At 44.0% G+C, this 22427-nt stretch overlaps 2 protein-coding genes across 3 annotated transcripts; one reads left to right on the top strand and one right to left on the bottom strand.

Annotated features, from left to right (window-relative positions):
• The first annotated feature begins 109 nt into the window (after window positions 1-109).
• r3hcc1l (R3H domain and coiled-coil containing 1-like) lies at window positions 110-4928 on the top strand. Of its 2 annotated transcripts, none has more exons than XM_076090456.1 (7): window positions 110-265; window positions 679-1163; window positions 1325-1512; window positions 2083-2153; window positions 2442-2537; window positions 2619-2759; window positions 3531-4928. In XM_076090456.1, exons 2-7 carry the CDS (start codon window positions 708-710, stop codon window positions 3581-3583), a joined length of 1005 nt encoding a protein of 334 aa, XP_075946571.1. In that variant the 5' UTR covers window positions 110-265; window positions 679-707; the 3' UTR covers window positions 3584-4928. The 2 variants fall into 2 exon arrangements, with proteins under 2 accessions (XP_075946571.1, XP_075946572.1); XM_076090457.1 differs by having other exon boundaries at window positions 225-292.
• A 3461-nt stretch (window positions 4929-8389) lies between these two features.
• On the bottom strand, window positions 8390-22427 carry LOC142948423 (lysyl oxidase homolog 4-like). The gene is made up of 14 exons (XM_076090445.1): window positions 22160-22427; window positions 21454-22061; window positions 20626-20837; window positions 16131-16169; window positions 15816-16023; window positions 15120-15300; window positions 13564-13718; window positions 13317-13484; window positions 12689-12851; window positions 12072-12315; window positions 11358-11473; window positions 11004-11140; window positions 8567-8678; window positions 8390-8460 (listed from the first exon to the last, which is right to left on the bottom strand). The coding sequence occupies exons 1-14, from the start codon at window positions 22425-22427 to the stop codon at window positions 8390-8392; spliced, it is 2682 nt and encodes an 893-aa protein (XP_075946560.1).

Raw genomic sequence — 22427 nt, 5'->3', positions numbered from 1 at the left:
GAGATGCGGAAGTCTCTGCAATTACTGCGACGGCACAGAAATAATACATTCAAGCAACAACACATTAAAGTGTTCTGAATCCTGACCTATGAAGACAATGACTGTTCTGATAAAAAAACTAATTTGAGGGTGAACAAATGTGCTCATCGTCCGGAGGGCTTCAGCTGTAGCGCCCAAAGAGAACACTATTTCCCAGAATCCTTTGCGTTCTACGCGTGCGTCAGAAGTGCGACGGAAATCTGTAACAAAACAAGCCGAAACACGGGTAAGCCGAAAGAGGAACATTTATTAGGTATAATTCTGTTTAGGAATGTTTACAATGAAAATACATGAACACAGTTAAAGATTGCTGCATTTTTTTATATCAGCTCGTATGTTTGTGTCCTCAATAAACAACGATTCCAACCTCAGCGAGAGGAGGTGTAGCTAGCTACATTGGTAAGCTAACCGACGTTAGCTAACAGCAACGTCTCCGTTTGAATGCGTTTAGTCTCTGTAGACTTTTCTCCCGGAGGAATGATCCGGTTAATGTAGCTCGTAAGAACAAAGATGATTCATATTGTCCTTAAATGTATTCAGGACTCGTTTGGAAGGCGGTTAACGGTTAATAAAGATTATATTACGTATTTCATTGCATTGCATCGCCTCTTCTCATGTCTCCTTTCTTCTATGAACCAGGTGATTTTTTTGTTAAGCGTAATTCAATAATGGAGTCAGAACAGGCAAAAGAAGACTCTGCTCCAAACCAGCCAGAACCCACTCCTCCTTCTGAGGCAAAGAAGCCAGGTCAGGCTCCGTACGTCCCCAAGCAACGACTCCAGGGCTCCAAAGAAAAAGCTCCGGCTCAGGGAGAAGTAAAACCAAGACCCAGGCCTCGCTACACAGACAAGGCAAAGAAGAATGCCAAGAACAAGAAGGACAAGGCTGGAGCAGCGGATATGGGAGCGCCTGTTGAAGGAGAGCTACAGAATGGTGACCCTGAAGTGAAGGAAGAGCGTTTACAGGATGCAGATGTACAGGAGAATGGGCAGCCTGAATCAACCAATGAAGAGGCCGATGCCACCTCATGGCTGGAAGCACCGGCCTCTGAGGAAGGGGAGGAGGAGAGCTGGGACACCTTGTTCAATGATGATGGCGATTCTCTTGAACCGCACCTTGAAAAGGTGAGAGCTTGGTCTGGAAATTCACACACCACACACGATCATTTGTCTGTTTTTTTGTACACCTAGTTAAAACGTAAGCAGTCTAATACGTGTTCAAAGAATATTTTGTCTCCTTATCATTTCCCTCTTCTCCCACCTGCTCTCACTTCTTCCCTGTCCAGCTGACTTTGAAGGACGGTAGAAAGAAGAAGTCAGCCCAGCAGCCCAGGTTTGATTACTTCAACGTGGAAGGAGATGAAGAGGACGACGTCGACATCGCGGAGGATGAACTTGCTCACATTGTAGAGATCTACGACTTCCCTGCTGAATTTAAGATCGAGGACCTTCTCAAGTTATTTCAGTGCTACCAGTATGTATAATTCAGAGAGCCGCTGCTAGCCCTGCTAGTTCATGCTGCATTTTAAGATCAACATGGGAATCCTAAACTGAAAGCAGTTTAATGAAACTCAGAGACTGGCATCCCTGGTTTATGTATATTTAAAAATTCCTACAGAGCCCAGTAATTAAATTGTCAACGCATGATTAGAGTCACGAGTGAATAGAAAAAGCTGCCGAGCTCGCTATCACTGTAGAGGAGTGAAAAACAGAGATTAAAAGAATTGGACTTTCAGAAATTATCAGAGAAAACAGACTCACACAATGTACAACATTGTGATGTTTTATTCATCCTTTATTTGTCCTTAACACACAAAAAAAGATGTGTTCTATTTGAAATGCAATAGAAATATTAGTTTCTTGATAAAATGTACGGTAAAATGATTTCAGTATGTTTTAGGCCGTAAATATCCTATCGTTGTCCAACTGACAACTTGATATCGTATCGTGATTTTAACCCCTAGTATCAGTTTTAACTTCCTTTGGTTCTTGTAATAGTTTCTGCGCTGCTGTTGTGTGACTGTTTACTCGCTGTGTGTTTCAGACAGAGAGGATTTGACATCAAGTGGCTTGATGACTCTCACGCCCTGGGCCTCTTCTCAAGCCCCATCGCAGGTTAGTGAAGCCCTGCGGCACATAAAGAGATCAAATACCAAACAAAACATTAGGCTCTGCATGTGAATATCATTATTGTGTCATTTTTTACTGCCACAACAGGAGCACTTTTGTTCAATTAAAGGATCCGTGTATGAGTAGATCCTGAAAACCCCGACATTATTCCTTTAATTAGCTGCTAACTGCTGAGCTTTTCTGTGATATCGTGAATTTGAAAAGTTGGAGTATTTTTTGACAACATGTGCTTTTTCAGTAGACCTGTGTAATTTCTCTGTTTTCCATTTTCAGCTCGTGAAGCTTTAAGATCCAAGCATCCTCTCATGAAGCTGCGACCTCTCTCCAAATCCTCCTCCGACACGAAGGACAAAGCTCGTAGCTGCTCAGGTACAGGTTTGTCCTCTGTATCTCACATGTCCGGAGACTTAACATTATGTTTATGTAATTGTTTTTTCTTCCGATCCTCAGACGACCTCCTGCCTGCTAAAGAGAGACCTCAGACCAGCGCAATGCTGGCTCGCAAGCTTGTGATGGGTGCCCTCGGTGTAAAGAGCAACCAGACAAAGGAGCAGGGCGAGGCAGAGAGGAAGAAGCTCCAGGAGGCGAAGGGTGCGTTAATACCAGAGATGTTATGTTCAGCTTATGACTGAGGTTGATGGTCTGTGGTCAGCAACGCATCTTCTTTGGAAGGCCTGTTCTCTCTCTACTAGTAGCATAGCTGTTAGACCGTTGACTGAACTACTGCAGAGCCTCACCTTGAGCGGGATGCCGCTAATGTGACAAATGGTGCAGGTTGTCTGTAAGAAAGAACATCGGTTCCTGAACAAATAAATATTAAAAACATGCCGCAGTCTGTCCTAATCTTTGCATCACAAGGTTTCCACCACAAGTGGGAGCTGTTTTTATACTTTACTGAAAAAGAAAAATGGAAATTGATGCCAAGAGAAGTTCCGTCCACTTCTGTGCGAATCTCAACAGGTCTATAATCAGTAAAGCAGCCATTTCCCTTCACAGATGGAACATAAGTATATAGGCACAGAAGACCACAAATGGCCGTCCTCTGAAGAGCCAGTCAGGAAGTCGGGGCCTTGAGTATAGAACACTAAAAAAAGCTCCTTTTGTCCTAAGCGTGGGCACACTGCTGCGCTCGCTCTGTAAGATCACGGCACACACTGGGAACGTCAGTCAGAGGCACGTCTTGTGCTGAACATTGTGTCCTTGGACTGGAAGCCACACACGGTCGTATTCAGAGATTCCGTCTTCACCACCCTGCATGCGGAGAAGACGGCGATGCGTCTTTAGAGCAACAAATACCTTAAGTTGTGTGTAGTTAACAGCTTCTGCTGATTGATGTGTTGAACTCTGTGATTTATCTTTCAGAACAAAAGCGCCTGGCAGCCAAACAAAAGGAAGATGCCTGGGAGGGCAAGTGATTGGACAGAAACTACCGTTTTATTTTTCTTTGTTTTTTTTTAGATTTCTTGATTCAGCAGAGGCTTACGTCTTCTCTGTTTCTTCTCTTGCTCCGTTTTGGTCAACTGGCCACTCCTCCTCCTCCTCCTCCTCCTTCTTACCACCACATTTCCCAGAAATGGATTCCCACCATTTTTGTTCCTTCTTTTGCCCACAGTCCTTCCCCAACTGTTACTGAAGGTCTCATCATTCACTGTCCGTTTGCCTGCAGTGTTACATCAGATGAAAGGGTCCAGCTATTGTTCTTTTTATGTTCACGCTTTGTCCACGCAGGGACTGTTGCATCTGTGCCATGGCCGAGGCTAAAACAACCGCCTCGCCTGGGTTTTCTTTCACATTTCTTAACATTGTAACCACAGTCTGTAGTGAAACACACAGATAACCATTTGTCTACTCTTATTGAATAGATCTTAGAAATCATGTTTGTCTTTATATAAATTTTTTTTAAAAACTGTTTTTAAAGATGACCCAAGTAAATCTTGTAAACGTGAGGGAAGCAAAGTTTCACGTCGATATTCCTGACCATACAGTTCATCACTATACTCTATATGAAGACATTACTGAGATTGTTTGAGGACATCTTAGCTCGTATTATTAAACATTTTCTGAGAAGTCAAAAAGCTACTGCTATTGGTCTTTTCCTGAAGACGTACTTATTGTGTATTGTGTGCTCATCTGTGGGAGGAGTCTCGTTGTCCAAGCAGAACTGACGATGATATTTCGCTTGTCATTCATTTTGTCTTCAAGTTGCTAGCCGGTTAAAAATAAAAAAAAGCCATTTTGGGGTTTGTTTTTGGGAGGAAAAAAAAGTGAGAGAACTTCATTATCACTGTCATTATATACAGACAGGTACATACATGACATCCTAAACACTGAGGAGCAGCACGTGTCCATGTGTGACGTGTCTGTCCAGTAATCACGGTAAAGAAATGAACAAGTAAACACATTTACCAGAAAGTAAGACATTGTGAATAACATTTTATTTGGTGCTAGTATCTTTGAAAACTACATCCTGAACAACTAGTACGGTGTCTTAAAGTGCACAGTGACAGATCCAGAGTCAGTGAACTTGAATGAAACTATTGAGCAGACATTGTATTTTAGCTGCATTGATTTTATTTTAAGCTGAAGTATATCCACGAGATAATTCGTTGAATAAGGGAAGTTCAACGACAGTTTTGGTGAAATGTTTCCACTCCAGTTGAAGTATTACGTGATCTAGTAGTTGAGAAAATTCCGCAAAAATGGGGTTTATCACAACTTTTTCAATCTGCTTTAGATTAAAGGATTTGTTGTCACCCTCAACATGCTGTTTTTCTTTGTTCCTTGAAAGTTTAAATGTTGCACTTTAACTAGAGAGAGACAGCGTTTCATAATCCAGCCTTCTGAGACACACACCCAGGCTCCAGACCACGTGACACTGAGTCTCCGTCACCTCCTCAGCCAACAATCAAGTCTTATTCTCCTGCTTGGAGAAAGAGCTGCTCAGTTGTTTTACTGCAACTAAGTTCAACTTCTACATCCTCTTCAAAATATCATTTGCTGTTAACGTTTAGCCCGACTAGATGTTAGTGGATGTTCTAACACAATTATACAAAAGAGTGCCGGCTTAATAAATGTTTGAAACGGTGTCTTTGTTGTTTGCAGACATCATTTGATTAGAATATTAGTGTGAAACTCAACCAGTACTATACATTTACACACCAGTGCAGTCTGTTACTGCTGTAAGGAACCCAGTTTGTGTAACAGTTGAGAACATGAGCTGGGGACGACTGAAACACGGAGCCACGTGGCTCATCGTGGGCTCATTAAAGTGCTGCAGCATTACAAGTTCAATTCTGTGTTTATAACTTTTTGACTCAGTAGTTGACAACTAGCATAACAACATAGCATTGGTGCTATTCAAATATAATCTCTGCAAGTATTAATCTCTTTCCAAAATTCACTTGTTTCCAAAGATATTGATTTTATTGAAGGTGAAGTTATTAAAAAAACTGAGCATTGTATGTGGTAGTTTTTATTTATGCATGCTGTTATGTAGTCATTTATGTCAACGTAATGTGATATAAAGGTAAAAAAAAGATGAAATTGTTTAAAATTTGGTTGTGATTTTTTATTTATTTACTACTTTAGTTTCATGACATTTAATTTTAAATGGCCATAAAGTTTTACTCATACTCTTATTTGTTTAACTTCCTGATGTCAGATCACCAAAATGTATCTTATAGTCCAAATAACAGACAAAATGTGCTGTATGTTGATTTGTCATCACTTAAACTGACACGTTTTGCAGATTATGCTTTTGTTTTCTAATTTAAAATTCATGTTATGATTTATTTAACCAGCTGGTCTCGCTGCACACATGACTTCCAGTGTGGAATAAAACCAAACGCGGACACATTTTCACAGTGATCTTGCCAGAGCAGACGTGGACCTCCCTGTGCTCTGTTGCTCTTGCAGCTGAACTACATCTACAGATTGTAGCAGCTCTTCACCATCATTGTGTGAGATCTGAGTCCTGCCTGTAATCTCATGCTTTACTGTGGCTGATGTAACGCAGAGCAGCCTGCTGGGTGCCCCTCACACAATCATTAGATTAACTACACAAACACAAACCACTACTGAGCAAGTGCTGGTTCCAAGTGCCAGCTCTGCCCTAGACTTGCTGCTTGTCATGGAGCAAATTAAATGTGAGGCATGGTCCAAATGAAGAAATCATCTCATGTCCCGCCACAAGAAAGGACTTCGGTGGTTGTACGACTGTGAGTCAGCAGATACACCTTACATCACCCTCTTCCCTTTGTTAAATTCAAAACTTTGTAAATAACGACACTCAAACTGATCAATATATTAAGAGTATTATTATTATTATTATTATTATTATTATGATAATGCCTATTTAAAGCTAGATCATATCAGACTTGAGAGAAGAAATGACACAGTCTTCCTCTTGCAAATAAGTTTAATTCATAAGGAATAAAAATAACTGCTCCTCAATCCACCCTGAAGGTTTTTTTTCTTTTTAATTTGAACTTTAACCGATGGAGCCTCGGCCTTCTTTGTCTGGTATGACCAGTATCTTATGGTAGCTAATGCTAGCTCTAGCTAACTTTGGGTAGATGTTGATGAACATTAGGTTCATATTTTGGTTTGCTTTGAGACTCGTCTCCACTCGTCTGCTGCCGTTACACTATCATAGCATGTTGGCTAAATGCGAGGCAGTAGTCAGATAAATATGAAACATAACAATGCTGGATATGATGTGATGTGTTCAGGGACCTGTTTGTAACATTAGGATGGAGTTTGAAAAATCCACAGATACTGTAAGTATAAGAACACAGAATTATCTGAACTTTGTATTACTCATTTGATTTTAATTTGTCCTTTTACATATATATATAGAAAGTGATAATATTCGACTCCAACTCATAAAAGGGAAAAAACAAAACCAAAGGAAGTGACATATTTAAAGAATAGCCTAATGTGACAATGGGCAGCTGTGAGTTTCCACAGTGTTTGTGTTCGTGAGTGGGAATGAGGTTGGAAACAACCATAAACTACGGGTGAGCTCAGGCTCCCTGGGAAAAGATGTGAAACGCAGCTTTTTACTGTAGATCTGCTGAAGGAAGCAAAGGAGTCTACATGCTGTTGTAATCAGACGATCACATGTGCATAAGGCACTATATAACTCTGTCATTTATCTTTCCTATAGACTCATTTAAATAAGGGGATCTATTTTAGCGAGTAAGCGTATTCCCCAAATCTTCTGCAGACACTGTGACATTAACCATTATCTTAGTTCTGCATTAGAAAACTCTGCAGTCAAATCACCATGCCTGAAATAACCATAGAGTTTGTCAATCTGACATTTATTCTTTTACTACCATTACCAAGTACTGTTAGAGGCGTAATGCCGTGGTATGACCACATCGCATGTTACCGATGTTATACAGGTGGAAAAGAAACAAGCGAAAATATTTGTCATATATGAAATCAACAATACAAAACACAGCCACAAAGGGACAAGTTTCAACTCAAAAGTACATTAAAATGTTTGCATAAATTAGAGACCTAAAGAACAATATTCCAGAGAAGTAATATAAAACTGTACATGACAATACATTTGCAATACATTACAATATTTATTCCAATAACGCAAAATAGCACCATGAAATAAAAATATTCTCATTCAAAAAAAAAAAAGCACACAGTTGTAACAGTAAATACTGCTTTAGTAATGTGAACAGTGAAAGCACAGTAAAGCATGTACAGGGTCTGTTTCCTGGGTTGATATCATGTGGACGATAGCCTGATTGTGTACTGTAAAAGTAAAGGATGCGTTCATGTCATTACTTTATTAACTGTGGTTAAGTTTTGATCAAGGGAATTAAATTTGTTAAAAATTCAAGACGCATTTTTTAAATAACTACTCTACGTTTTATCACGGTGACATGATGCTTGTGATGGCCAACTGGTCTTTTTCTACTTTTTTGGTCTTTTCCTCTTCCTACATTTCTCCTTTAATCTCTTTGACTTTCTAACAGGAACAGTCAGTGCTGATGACAACCACTCACAGGATCCTAATTAGTCAATTTTGCATGATGAAGTCTCTCCCATACCATCCCGGTTTCCCACCCGCCTCCCTCTGACCCTCATCTGTCTATTTACTGGCGTGTCATTGTCATTCAACCTCCTTCCCCCGACACGTTGAGGTGAGGCGAGGAGTTGTACGGTTGTTCTGTTCTTAAATCTGTGTGTTCCTTAATTCACAGGAAGTTGTTGGAGATCTGACGTTGGTGGTCAAACAGGTCCTCCGCCTCGGCGCTGTAAGCATCACCTGATGAAAACAGACAAAGAAGAGAAGTGGAATACATAGCAACAAGTAAGGGAGATAATCGGATGGAAAAAAATGCACGTGCACTGAAAAAGTCTTCACACTGTACCTGCATGGCATCCAAACATGTAAACTCGTTCTCCATCGTACTTGCACCGACAGCGCATCACGTTGTTCTGGAAATCAGACTCAGCCATGTCTAAGGACGGGTTGACCTCCACCTGTAGATGAAAACAGACCAGAGATAAAGATGCTGCAGGATTCAAGTCAGTCATCCTCCTCACAGTTGAGTGCAGTACCTTTCTGACAACATGCAAATCCTGCTAATTATAATAAGTATATTGGAAATGTATGCCGACTCGAGTCACATTCTTTTGCTATACATGGAAAAGTGCTATTGAAATGAGAGGTGCTGTCCACCCCTTTTCCATTGTGACGCTTGCAGCTCTTCGTCCAGGCAGTTGAGCCAATTGAACCACTCGCACAAGCAGTTATAGCATCCTAGATGGGGCCCATACATTGTATTACCCTGTACGCAGACGATGTTTTGTTATATTTGTTGAAAGTCTCCTTTAAACATAAAGGCAAATCTTTTACCTTCCCTTAATGAAGTTAGCTTAGCTTAGCATTAAGACGGGAAGCGGGGGAGGCGCCTGGATCTGGCCAAAGATTCAAAAGCCTTCCTGTAGACACCTCTAAAGCTCATGACGTACAAACACCTAAGTGTAAACAAAAAGTTGTGGTTTTGTTATGTGTAGGACAAGTTCTTGGCCAGGAGCCTTGAGTCTTTGCCGGTTGCTTGACAAAGTACCTTTCTGTCTAAGTCTAGACCAGGAGCACTTTTAGAAAAGGAGCAAGTGAGAAAGCAACACTTTACGTCAGACTTTTAGGAAACAACTGGGCTTCCACGAGGCCGACTGAGAAGCCGCACAATTATTGTCCTCTCCTTTCTATATGGCTCGCGATGTATAAATTATGGGTTCAAGTGATGCATGACATCACTTTCCACTGTTATCTCCACGCAGGGAAACGGGCCAGAGATGCAGATGGCAGTTTTGGGTTTTGGATTGAAGTAGCAGTCTATCATTAGGCTGTAGCCATGGTTGGTTGCCATGGCTTGTTGTTTTCCACCCTGTCTGCCTGCCGGCCATATATAAGAAAAGCACACAAATGAATTTTCCTGATGCACACATCAAACAGATAACCTGACCACATATTCAACAAAGCAACCCAGTTTCATTTTTTACAGACAGTATACGAATTTAACGGTTCTAATTATATTTACAAGCAAAGATTTAAGATGTAAAATATTCATAATTATGATACTTTTTAAGTACATTTGCAGCCAAAATCGGGGTCAAGAACTTCATACATTTTCAATATTGCATGTAGAGAGCACGCAATGATTTCAGCACATATTTTATAGCCCCGATGTAAAAGAGCATATTTACTGGGTGGCAGTTGATGCCCTTTTAAAAGCTCTAGTAATAATGTGAAACAAAGGGCCCGCAGCCAGTTTTACAGAACAATGAAAGGTCGTCACTCTCATGTAAAAGACTGCGAGGTTGTGCAGTTGATTTTTAAATGACGGAGCAATCAGGAGCAATCAAGCTGAGGTGACTCATCGGTTTAAATGTATGGTCCTAAAAATGGCTGCCACCCTGCGATACTTGGTAACGTCTCAGAGAAACACCCAGCTGCATGAGAGACGAGCGAGCATCTGCGCCCTCCCTACATCTCTCGCTTCTTACGCACATTTATGAGCAGCTCAACTACTGTTGAACCACAATCGGGACCACAAAGTGCTGCTGGGTCACGCCGTCGTGGCAATGGTGAATCTCTGCTTCGTGATATGGTTTTTATCTCTCAAGACGTGGCTCGTCACCTAGTCTACATGCAGTCTACACACACACACACATGCGGGTCACACGTAAACATCTTGATTTTTTTTTGTAAACACTCCGAAAATAATTGTAAACTGTAAACATCAGCACTTTGCTGCCCCTAAGCTGCCATGAAAAAATAGAACAAATGACAGAGAAGGAGGAAAGATGAGTAGGTCACCACAACAGATTGGATGACAAACATACAACTAGCTCTGAATAAATGTAAAGTGCTGACAGAGCTGTTCCACCGCCAATAAGCCTGCACTTTCTAAAAGGGTGGACTAATAGCAGGTCTACTTTCTATATAAATCCAGACTAAATTCACTTTCCTTAAATACGCACACACCCTGAAAACTACATACGTACTGTACACCTGAAAGGTTCACCAGCCGCGAGCCATTTAGCTCAAATTATAGTGTTTTATCACAGCTTTTATCTCCTTCAGATGTTGAAACACAAACTCTGGTCTGCTTTTTCTTCTCGCTCTCATGCCTGATCAAAGAGCTAAGCTACTGAAATTATGCGATTTCACCATGAAGATTGAAAGGTGGATTATTTGTTTCTCAACATTTTTATTGGATAAAAAAAATGTCCCAATTAACTGCTGAGCGGAAGTTTAGAAGATGTTTTTTTTTAGTTGTAATAAACTAGCTTCCTAACCTGGAAGATGTATTCACCGGGTCGTATGTCTGTGATGTCGATCCACTGGCAGTCAATATCGTGGCGGTAGGTGTCCCAGCAGCCGACTGAGATACCCTGCTGTCCCATGTTATAGCAGGCGTACCGTTTATGGACACCTAGTGGAAAGAAACAGTTGGAAACACGAGGAGAGGTAAAAAGACAAGACTACGATGTGTAAATCGCATTGCTGTCAGTTGCTGTGGATTAGAATTTTGACCACCAGCCTGAGATTATAACTATAATAATAATTATATTGTCACGATTCTGCTCTCGTTTCTAGATTTTCCCTCAATAAGCAGATTTAGGCAACATTAATCTGTCATCATGTCTCACCTTCAGGGCAGTAGGTGTCCTCCAGACAGAAGCTGGCCTTGTGGCCCTCGGCCACCTTGGTCCCGTTGAGAGTCAGCAGGTCGTAGTGGGTGAACACCTCGATGCTGTGGTAGTGCCTGAGAATGGGATCGGGGTGACAGGACTAATATGTGAGGCAAGTAAAGAGTTTGCTGCTGTTTTTAATTACATCATCCTGTGAAAAACCAAAAACCTTGAGGTGAAGTTGACATATAGCAGCCATAAATCCCGTTTCGTTGTTGCGAAGGCGTCAAACAGACACGGGCAACAATTGTAAAAACCCAAGTGGGCAGGGAGACACCAGTTTCTCTCATTACAGAACCATTCCCAGAATAGACTGTACCAAAAGTCAAACCATGTGTTTTCCGGTTGGGGAGGTAGTGATTGGCTTGCGGCCTGGAGAGACACCGAGCTGTGCCTCTCGTTTTGGGACACGGAACCACAACCGCTGAGATAAGAAGCCGGGCTGCTCTGAGTGCAGTCATGGCTCTGACTGTAACAACTGGGTGACCAGCGAGGAGGATGTTTATTGAAAACCACATTTTGGAGGATAAAAGATTGTGTTTATTGTGTTAAATAGCAGACTTTTATATGTGTTATTTATAGTCTAGGTCACATTAAAATATCACTTCACTGTGATGACATTTCACTCGCCAAATCTGACATTTATCTTTTGCTAGTCTTTGTTAGTCTTACCTGTGACACTGGTGCCATGTCCAGCTTTCTCTGGTGGCTCGGGGGCGGAAGTCGGCACAGCCCATGTTCATGATTCGGGAGGAGAAGCGCAGCAGGCGGCGGTGTCCGTAGGGCCAGTTCATCCTCGCGGCAGAGGAGGAAAGGCAGTTCTCCTCGTTAGCGCAGGTCAGCAGGTGGAGGGGTCGGTCCTCCAGGTACGCCGTCTCCTGGACGAGCTGAGCATCCAGGACGAGGTCAGGAGCAGCTGCAGGGGCCAAGGGTCAGAGTTCAATCAAAAGAGAACTCTACCAATTTTATATTACCCATAAGGCAACTCAGTCAAAGATACAAGTGTGTTTTGCTAGTAGCAGCTAATGTAGCCTCAAGCAGAGATGAGCAGAGGTCTGGTTAGGTTCACTTCTGTCTGACTCCACACTCCCAGATTTGTTAGTTTCAAACTTGTAGTCTTCAGCCGCAGCCCACGCTGACTCAAGTGGTATAAATTGAGGCAATTTATCAAATTTCTGCACCCACAAAAGTCTTCTTGTCACACAGCAGTGGTACCGATGTGTAAAACATGTGGAGTTCCCTTTAAACAAACATACATGTATCTGTGTGGTTGCTGGTTTTGGACTCACTTTCTACACACGTGACTCCTGCAGCCCTGCCGTCTCCTCCTCTGGGACAGTAGACGTTGGTGTTTCTGCGACACCGCTGGATGGACATCTCAGTGCCGACGCAGTGAGTTCCACTAAGAACCACCTGACCAGCATCTGAAGAACCAGGCCAGTACCAGGTCTCCTGCACAGAGACACGAGAACAGAAGGTGTCAAACACTTCTCACATGTGAAAAATGTCCGAGCTGAAGGCAATCTCTGCTATAAACAAAGAAACCCCATTTCTTTATTGGAACTATCAGTACACATTATCACACTTTCCACTCTTTTGAAACGACCCGTTAAATGTTCCCAGCCCCCCTCAGAACACACTCACGCTGCCCTTTCCATGCACAGCTCTATTTTCGGTCTGTTTGCTCTGTGAATTTCTCCCAATTTCTCTTCACCTCACTTTCCCTCTTTTATTTTCGTTGCACTGGAAGTGGACGTTTGAGAAGCCTGTAATTACCTCGGGCCTCGGTAATAACACAGCACAGGCACACAAACAGCAGGGCGAAGAGTGTGAGGGAAATATAGGAGCAAAACAAAAGCGTGAGGCGAGAGAGGAGAGTTTCAAGCAAAAAACTTTTTTTTCTGCTCTGTCGTTTACCTGATGAGCTGTTGAAGCGAAGCCCAAGCCGAGCTGTCGACAGACCACCATGGCCTCGTTGATGCCCCAGTTCTCACTGCAGATGGAGCCCCATCGCTTCCCCCCTCCGACCTCAATCAGCACCTCCACGCGGCCCTCTGATGGCTCTCTGCCTCCTGCCAGACGCACCTGAAGGTTATGGAAGAAGAGAGCGTGTCAGTCCTTGAACACTGACATATGTGTGTATAGGTGTTTATGCGTTTCTCACCATGGCCTTCACGCCAGTGTTGGGCACGTTGCAGCGGACCGCTACGTCCTGGGTGTGCTTGAAGGTGTAAAGCGGCACCGGTTTGTAGGTACACTCTGTAATCGACTTCTCTCTGCCGGTACACTGCACACTGTTCATGTGGATGGGGCCGCTACCTACAGGAGGAGGGTGTAGAGTTGATTTATTTGTGTCTTACCAACAATAGGCCACATGAAAACACACACACACACATACACACACACATTACAGAAAAGAACCTGATGTCCACAGAGTGGGGTTAAAAGCCCAGACATGATCGGGAACTCTGGCGTGGCTCTGAAACTAAGCTTAGCCACAGAGCTCTCTGTCTAAATGACTGTACTGTGCAGCACACTGCACACCAGCCGCGCTTTATGAACCAAAATAGAAACCAAAAATGGAAGAAAATCTTTGAACACATCTCTGTTGGCGTAGGTGTGTGAGGCCAAGGCTGAAGCCCTGTAATTTGGCCTTAAATAGCTAATGATGTCATCAAGCCTTGCTTCAATTTGCTCTCCTTTAACTGCGCTACCCATGAGCCTTCACGTCGCAACGCACAGATTCATCTCCAACATGTTATACGTGCACACAATTATGGCTCCAGTCTGACATTTAATCGTGTGTATTTTTCAGACATAACTGCAGCATAGCACCTACGTTATTAGAGCCCTGAAAGGAACGCTCAAATGAACTTCCATGAATTACTTCATTAAGTACAGCGGAGAGAAGGAAATGCACCCACTATTATAAGACATGGTGTGTGTGCTTGTTTGGGCAGAAAGATAATGGAAGGAAATGAATGTGACAATAACTGAGTGTGTGAAAGTGGGGTCTATTTCTGAGGAAAGTGTTTGACTCTATTATTGCTGGAGAATTGAATGGCTATATTCTGATGCCCACAACAAAAGCAGTGCCAAAGTAATCACGGTCTTTTTGAATGTTTGGCCCTGCTCAGTGCTGATTGCTTGAACATCCTGGTTTCAAAGCGGCGCTAACGTTTCACATACAAAGGGTTTATTTTGACAACAACACACGCCATTGTTTTGGTCGCTGGAACCTCCTAGCATAGTTTACTGGTATAAGTGGTCATGGGTAGAGTTCCTCAACAATCAGCTTCTGCGATAGAAGTAGAAGTCGGGCTGTAAACATTTTCCCCGGGTTTATTTGTTTGATCGGAGCCCGTGGTTCTTGGAGTGCTGCGTTTAGCAACAGACATTCAGGCTGAGACGTGTTTAGTCTAAAGGATCACTGAACTCGACCGATCATGCTCAGAGTTCATGGTGAGCTGATTCAAAGTCGGTACCATTCAAGATAAAAGGGGTTATCAGGTCTGCAGCTGGGTCTCTTACTGCTTTTATGAATGAAGAATAATCTGCTCGTATAGGACAAGATGATAGTTTTAGATTATAGTTTTTTTTTAACACACAAACGTCTCCCACCATGACCTCACTAGGCTCGGTGAGTAAATGCATCACTGGAAAGCACCAGAAAGGATTCAAAGTGCACTTTATGTCCACTGTGTGTGTGTCCTGTCTTACCCTGTCCCAGCTGAGCCTTGGTGAGCGCCTCTTTGGCCGTCCCAAAGCCCAGCTCTCTGCAGACCACGCTGGCTGCAGTGATGTCCCAGAGGTGGTCGCACACAGTGCCCCACTTCCCCTCCTTCAGCACCTCAACGCGGCCCTCCCCGACCCGGGGCCCCGCCTTCAGACGCACGATGGGCTGCAAGGAAAAAGGAAGAGTTTAGGTACAAAATGGAAGTTTGTAAATTAAAAGTTTGAAGCCCTGACTGGATCTGGAGTCTTATAGCTACATTTTTTAGATTTAACAGTTAGACGGGCTTAAAAACAACATTTCAGCTAAAACGAAACAGCTAGCTTGGGTCAGTCTAAATTTAAAAATGCACCTAATATATGAATAAACAATACATTTTTTTTGTTGTTTTTACACTTTTGTTTTTTGTACGGATTAAACAAACAAGCTGTTTCCCCCTGTTAATATAACCAGATGACGGTTGCTTCATATAAGCCGGGTATCAATCTCTGAAAGTATTTCTTGAGTTGAAGAAACCAAGTTAATATGTTTATATTACATATTTAACAGATGGGACAGTGGTATTGATCTTGGTAAAATAAAAATAAAAATAAGTGAATGCCATGAAATATCAAACTCTTCATTTCATTTAAAAGAAATGTATTCTAATCTATATTTGCTTCAACTTCCACCTCCACACTGACCGGCACGGCAGGCGGTGCAGGTGCTCTGCCATATCGTGTGAACTGGGATCCAGGGACGCAGCGGACCACAGTGTGCATGCCGTCGCGGCACGGGACATCATTCCTGGGGAGGGACAGCTGGGCCTGGCACTGGGCCAGAGAGACCTCCACGCCCTGACACTGCACCTTCTCCACCCAGTAGCCCTTCTTACTGACCTGCGTCCTCAGCCTGGGGGGGAGAAAGCAGAGAGTGACATGAGAGGTATATTTGTCATTTGTCACGTCAATGATCTGTCAAGCTATAAAGTTATATCCTTTAAAAAGCAGATGTTTTACCTTGCAGACGGATCAGCTATCTTAGAGTCCCACAGTTTCCTGAAAGAAAGAGAACATCTGTTACAACTGTGCATCTTTAGGTGCAGTAGACTAAACAACCAGCTGTCCTATACAGTCCCACAGTCTGCTCCTGTACCCAGTCTCATCTTTCCTCCTTAGTCATCCTTCTTCTTTCTTCCTTTACAAGCCAACTCGTACATTCTGTCTATCAAACCTTGAATAAACAAACTGAGAGCTGTGACGGAGACAACATGCTGGGAAGGGCGTGTGTGTCTTTGGATAAACATAGCGCTCGTTTAAGTGAGAAAGAGAGAGAGGGAGATTTACGATAACGGATCACATAACTCCCTTCTTTCGTTTCTTTCGTCTCAAACCACCACCTTGTTGTCATGACTTTTTTAGATCTTCCATCTCAACAGTCATGGGTATTTCTGTCTCAGTGTTTGTCTATATGTCTACAGTCGATGTCTGGTTTGGGGCAAACTAAAAATACGAGAAAGCCACTATACATTAATCCCTTTCAAGGAGCCTTATTGAGGTCTGCCAACCCCAACAGGGGTTTCTAAACTGTGCCTAGTTTCATGGATATTAGCCGACCTTAAACGAGAGTCAAGTTCTAAAGGGAAACAGTGTGTATACACAAAATGAGGCCCCCTACGCCTGCACACACACACATGCACTATGCTAGGACCGAAAAAAGAGAAGAAACAAAACTAGAATTCAATAAAAAGAATGATTCACAAACCAGGCAGTCTGGGAAGTGTCCCTCTGTGACACACACACACACACACACACACACACACACACACACACACACACACACACACATATTAGAGCTGACCACTTGCATCAACGTGACCACAGACAGGTGCAGCGTGACTGACGCCCTTCATGAATGTGCCTGAATTAAATGACTCACAACACCAAGAATAGACAGGAGCAGAGTTTACTGTACAACCAGATTCATGATGCAATTAAATATTGGGCAAACTAAAAGGGGATACGCATGTGTGAGTTGTGTATGATGGTGTCTATTTGTGTGAGTCTATCTGCTTGTGTGTGTGTGTGTCTGCTTGTTTCATAACTTGGCAGTAAATCAAAATGAGAGAGACAAACTGTAAGGGGGTATGCGTTCATGGTTCGGAGGGGGAGAGAGTGCTCCCCGTATAATTGCCTGCTCTGCTTGGCAGTGTCTGCTGTGCGGTCGAGCAGTAGCATGTTGGTTCACACACACCAGACATGGAAATATGCACGTACGTATCAACTTTCCCTGCCTTGCCTCTGTAAAAACAAAGCTCATTAAAACCCCAGCGTTGTTACTTAACGTCATGACTGCATGCTGGGAAACGAGGAGCGAGTGATGTAAGTCTCTGTGAACTGGGCAACGTTTACGAGCATCGCCGAACTTCACAGGACGAGGAAAAGCATGTCCTTTTGGTTTTCACTCAGAGAGACATCTCAGTTGTCAGCTCAGATCTTTGTCAGGTGGAAAACACAAGTTGGAGCTGAGTTGAGGCTCTTCCCACTCTTATGAGGAGATTTAAAAGAAGGGAAGTGAACGCAGCATCAAGCCGACACAGGCACAACAAACAGGTTTGACCGCAGCACTGCTGAACTCTTTGAGCCGAGAAGACTTTCTTATACTTCTCAGGATCTTCAGCTCGATGCCAGGTTTTGTATTCAACTCTGACCACACAATACCATAAGCCGCACTGGAGAGAGGATCTGACTGTCAGGAAAGCAGAGATAACCAGTTATTATACTGCATGAACGCAAAGCTGCCTGACTGGAACAATCGACTCCCTCAGGAGACAGCAGGTTGCCACACTGGCTCCACAGCAGCCTCGAGACAGTCCCATTAACCTCCATGGAACAAAGAGTCAAAGGGGACATAATGATGTACTTTCCATGAAATGTGGGTTTCTGCATAATTGCCACAAATGCATAAAAAAGAAGAAGACGTAACTGAGGAGGGGAGAAGGAGCAGGGGGTTAAAGTGAATTAGAAGATCTGAAGTTTCTGTCTGCCTCAAAGAGAGTGTGGATGTGATGAAACAAGGGAGCTGGAAAATGGCTTTGGCGTTTGCCTTTTGTAAGCACAGCAAAGTGGGGGAGCATTTAAGCAGCTGTAAAAATGTGCTGTGCAACTTAACAGGCAGAGACAAAGGCAGTCACACCAAAAAAACAACAACCACATGGGCAGAGAGGGAAAGTGCTGACACAGCAAAGGGTGCGTAGCCGGTTCAGTCTACAGAATATTCTTCTGGATCTCTCAGAGCATAATTACAGCTGTTCCAGTGGACACAAACCACAAAGAACAGGCAGGAACCACAGCCAGCACAGTCACCACTAAGATCTGACTGTTATCATGCATGGATCGATATAAAAAAAGAGTCCACGGCCATGACAGCAGCGCTGTGAGGCTGTACTTAAGCAAAGCTTTATGGTTTAGGGTTAGGGTTAGCTCATTGGTCAGGTTAGGATTAGGGTTAGGGTTAGCTCATTGGTCAGGGCATAGGACCTGAACTAATCAGGTTACCGGTACATCTGCGAGCATGTAAAGCTGGTCGATCCCAGCGCTTGAATGCTATGCAGGGCGGGTCTTGCCAAGAAAAGCGGTGGGATTCATAATATGTCACAATTTCTACCTCAGGAAACATTTTCAAAAGGACAGTGCCAACGTAACTCGGCTTCAAAATACATGAACATGTGGCACCAGACGCCAATGATCCACTTTGCTGCTTGTTGAAAAAGAAAAAAAAAACGTTCTCTCCATCTCAGATGTTTACTGTCGGACAAAAATGGCTGCTCCATTCGTCTCCCACGTAGCTGGGTGGAGGTTGACAAAAAACAAACAACATTCTCTGGCTTTCTTTACACAAGCTGCTGGTCGGGTTCTTGGCTCAGAAATTCAATGTTTCTCCAGACATCTCTGAGGTGTTTTTCGGTGTTGTTGTCCACATTAACATCAGCTTTAGAACGTTAGCATGGTGCAAAACCAGCTAAGCACCATCTTGGACTTGGAAGCTGTAATTGCCCAAACTGAAGCGCCAAATGGAACTCAGAAATGTAGCTTTTCTCACATCGCTGCATCTAATGTGCACGGCTCTGAAGAAGCCCTTAAGAGATTAGATACTCTAAGAGAGAGTTAGTCATTGCTGGGCTGTGGCCGTGGTGGTGAACAGGGCAGCTGAGGAGATGCAGCCTGTTTCCTGCCGCTATGCAGAGCAGCGCAGGACACAAGGGGTAATTATTGGCGACATGGAGAGACAGATGGTGCAGGGCAGGCCAGCGGTCAGTACACTCACCCTGTTAGCCAAGCCATAAAAAGACCTCTGTGGGCAGACAGACGGACACACAGAGGGTTGTGTTTGCATGTGCACAAGTGTGTGTGTGTGTGTGTATTTGCGTATTTATTTGTGTGCACACATGGATTTTGGACATAGTTTATGTAAGGTCTCGTAAGATGCTGTGCGACGAGGGTGGAGGCAGGGATGTATTAGCATGTGTGTATGTGAGGTATTGGGGTTTTCTATGGTATGTGTGTGTAGGTGCTAAAGCGGGTATTTATGGCTAAAGTTAAACAGATGTGCTGGACCTATAGAGACAAATTCAGCATAACAACCTGACATTGAGCAAATGATGTGTGTTTTAGGCACAACAAAAGAGTTATATTTTGTATACATACAGCAAAGAGAAAGCTGAAGTCCTGTTTCTTTTCATCATAGCCTCCGTACAAGCTTTCGTCTGATGGGTTCTCTGTCTGCTAAACTAAAAATACATCAAAAAATACACTACCTAGTAAAATATGTGTACATTGATGGGATTCAACAGCTACAGCTCCCATGCATGTCTGTCTGCTGTTTGTTGCTGGGTAGTTAATGTGCAGTCGATTCTTTTTGAGCGAATGACATTGATAGAAACACAGAGATCAAACCTCCTCAGTAATGTATATACTTCAGTTGAATATAAGTGAGTCCTCAGGCCTTCAGACATGCCACTCTGCTTTACATAGTGCTGCTGCACACAGTTTTCAGTGGGGGTTTCTTAATTATATGAGATTAGAAACCATGTAAGGGAGGATTCTTGTAAAGACACGCCATGATGATGATGATGATGATGATGATGATCTCGTAGTCTGGATTTGACATTAATAGCATACTCTCTAAGGCTATTTTAGGCCTCTGCATAGAGGCCCACTCAGCCAATGGGGCAGACAGACCTGGTGGACGGCCGGGCTCGGCTAATGCCACAGTGGACACGCCGTGCCAAGTGTGGTTGTGCTAACGACAGCAGTTGCGGTTAACCTCTACTACAGGGGGGATGGAACAGCAATCCAGGCATGGGGCCGCCTAATTCATGAAGGGATGTGTAGTCCGCCGCACTTTTCCATCCCTTTAATAACCACACACACACGCACACACACACACACACACACACACACCTTCTCTGTCTCCCTCCTCCTCACTCTGCCGTGTCCATTGTCACACACTCACCTGTAGGCGTTTTGGTCAAACACTTCAGCATCAGGGAATCCTAACATGCCACAGACGACACGGCTGCTGCTCAGGTCCCAGCCCCGGTTACACACATGACGCCACCTCCCAGCATGCTTCACTTCCAGCACTCCTTCCGTCACGAGGCCGCCATGGTTGCTGGACAGCACAGGCCGTAGACGAGCCTTCTCTAAGCGAACCCTGTCAGATCCCTGCAATGTTTTAAGGTGATTAATATTTGAGTGCTTCATCCTGAATGATCTGCAGGATAGAAATGGATCTTTGTCACGCACACTAAAAACACGACTTCATCTTGGCTCAAACCACACCTTGTTTAACTAAATATCTGCCAGCAGCACGCAATCTGGAGAAGAATAACACGATAAGATGACATGCTATGTCTCAAATCATCCCGCTCTCTAATCATCCACATTACATTATGGGCAGCAGGAAGGGAACTAACAGAAAACAGAGAGATTGTTTGTATGGATACATGTCATGATGATTACAAAATGGTGAAGAAAGTGTAAACTCTGCAAGTTGAAAAGACAGAAAGCCAAACACAAGTGATAACTGTCTTGCAATTTCCTCTGGTTTTGAATTTCTTGCACGTTTGAAGAAAGGGGCTGTTGAGCTTCTGGCGGTTGGGTCCTTACTTAAGGCTGCAAAAGAGCTGGATCTGGAGAAGGTCTGGTTTTAGGTTTGTCTCTAATTATACATGTCCTCTGGCCTGTGGCTCCACAAATTACATTTATGTATGGGAGTCTGAATGAATCTAGACTGTGCTGCTTCTTTGCAGTGTACTAGAAGGTGTCAGTGTGTGTTTACCTGTGTGTAGTGCACATCAGTTTCCAGTCCAACCTCTGGATGAACAGGCCCTGGTTCGACATGGTTCCCGCTGAGCTGCTGATGCCTCCCCTGTCCCTCTCCCTCTCGTCTCATGCCTTGTGGACCGTTCCTCGCTGCGTCCTGGCTCTGCCTGTAGGCAGCACCGTTGACCAGACGCGATGGTAGCTGGTGCCCTTGTGGCAGAGCTGGGCTCATCTGCAAGCTTGGTCTGGAACCACCTCGATTCCTTTGCGAGATCCGGATCTCGTGGCCATTCTCTTGCGGCGAGATGATGCTGCGACGGGGAGATGTTGGGTTGCGATGGAGGGCGATCTCATGGCCTCTTGCAGAAGATGAGGGGGTTTGGGCTGGGGGAGGCACAGACTGTGGCTGCTGTGGTGGTGGGTTTCTCTGTCTTTGCTGGCGCCTGGAGGATGAAGGAGTCTCCTGCACGGAGACAGCGGGTGAACCTGGTGTCCTCTCTGGGCTGCAAATGACCCCCAGGTCCTCAGCGTGAGTGCAGTCATTGATTCCCCAACCATTGGAGCGACAGTCTGCGATTGAGGGCTCTGTGCCTGTGCAGCGCACATTGTCCAACCAGATCGAACCTAACATCAAGAAAGGGCAGTAAGTTATTGAATCAAAAGAAATAACAACTTAAGTAGGTTTAAGGTGTTCTAAGCTTAATGCCATTGGCTGGACATACCTTCCCCCTCACCAAACCTGGCACTGTGCGCCCAGGTCAAGCCACGTTTGAAGCCCATCTGTCGGCACACCACATTGGCCAGGTTAAGATCCACCTCGTCATCACACACTGTGCCCCATACGCCGTTGTAGAACACCTCCACACGTCCCTCGCTTGCATTGCGCCGGCCTACGCCTGCCAGACGTACAAGCATCTCCTGGGCAGACAGTGGCGGGGGGTAGAGGAGAAGCAGGAGGAGGAGTGTGGACAAGGTGCTGAGGCACAGCAT

The sequence above is a fragment of the Anarhichas minor genome, unplaced genomic scaffold (assembly GCF_050575085.1).
Source record: "Anarhichas minor isolate MPS153535 unplaced genomic scaffold, ASM5057508v1 ptg000012l, whole genome shotgun sequence".
NCBI lineage: Eukaryota > Metazoa > Chordata > Actinopteri > Perciformes > Anarhichadidae > Anarhichas > Anarhichas minor.
Note: the sequence above shows the minus strand (reverse complement) of the source record. Positions and strands in the feature narration are given on the sequence as shown.

Coding starts and splice junctions, on each gene's coding strand:
- LOC142948423 (XM_076090445.1), bottom strand. CDS start 22,427: ATGCTGTGCCTCAGCACCTTGTCCACACTCCTCCTCCTGCTTCTCCTC. Junction 22,062..22,159: donor CAGGTTTGGTGAGGGGGAAG/GTATGTCCAGCC, acceptor TCTTGATGTTAG/GTTCGATCTGGTTGGACAAT. Junction 8,461..8,566: donor CATGTTTGGATGCCATGCAG/GTACAGTGTGAA, acceptor TGTTTTCATCAG/GTGATGCTTACAGCGCCGAG.
- r3hcc1l (XM_076090456.1), top strand. CDS start 708: ATGGAGTCAGAACAGGCAAAAGAAGACTCTGCTCCAAACCAGCCAGAA. Junction 1,513..2,082: donor AAGTTATTTCAGTGCTACCA/GTATGTATAATT, acceptor TGTGTGTTTCAG/ACAGAGAGGATTTGACATCA. Junction 2,154..2,441: donor CTTCTCAAGCCCCATCGCAG/GTTAGTGAAGCC, acceptor TTCCATTTTCAG/CTCGTGAAGCTTTAAGATCC.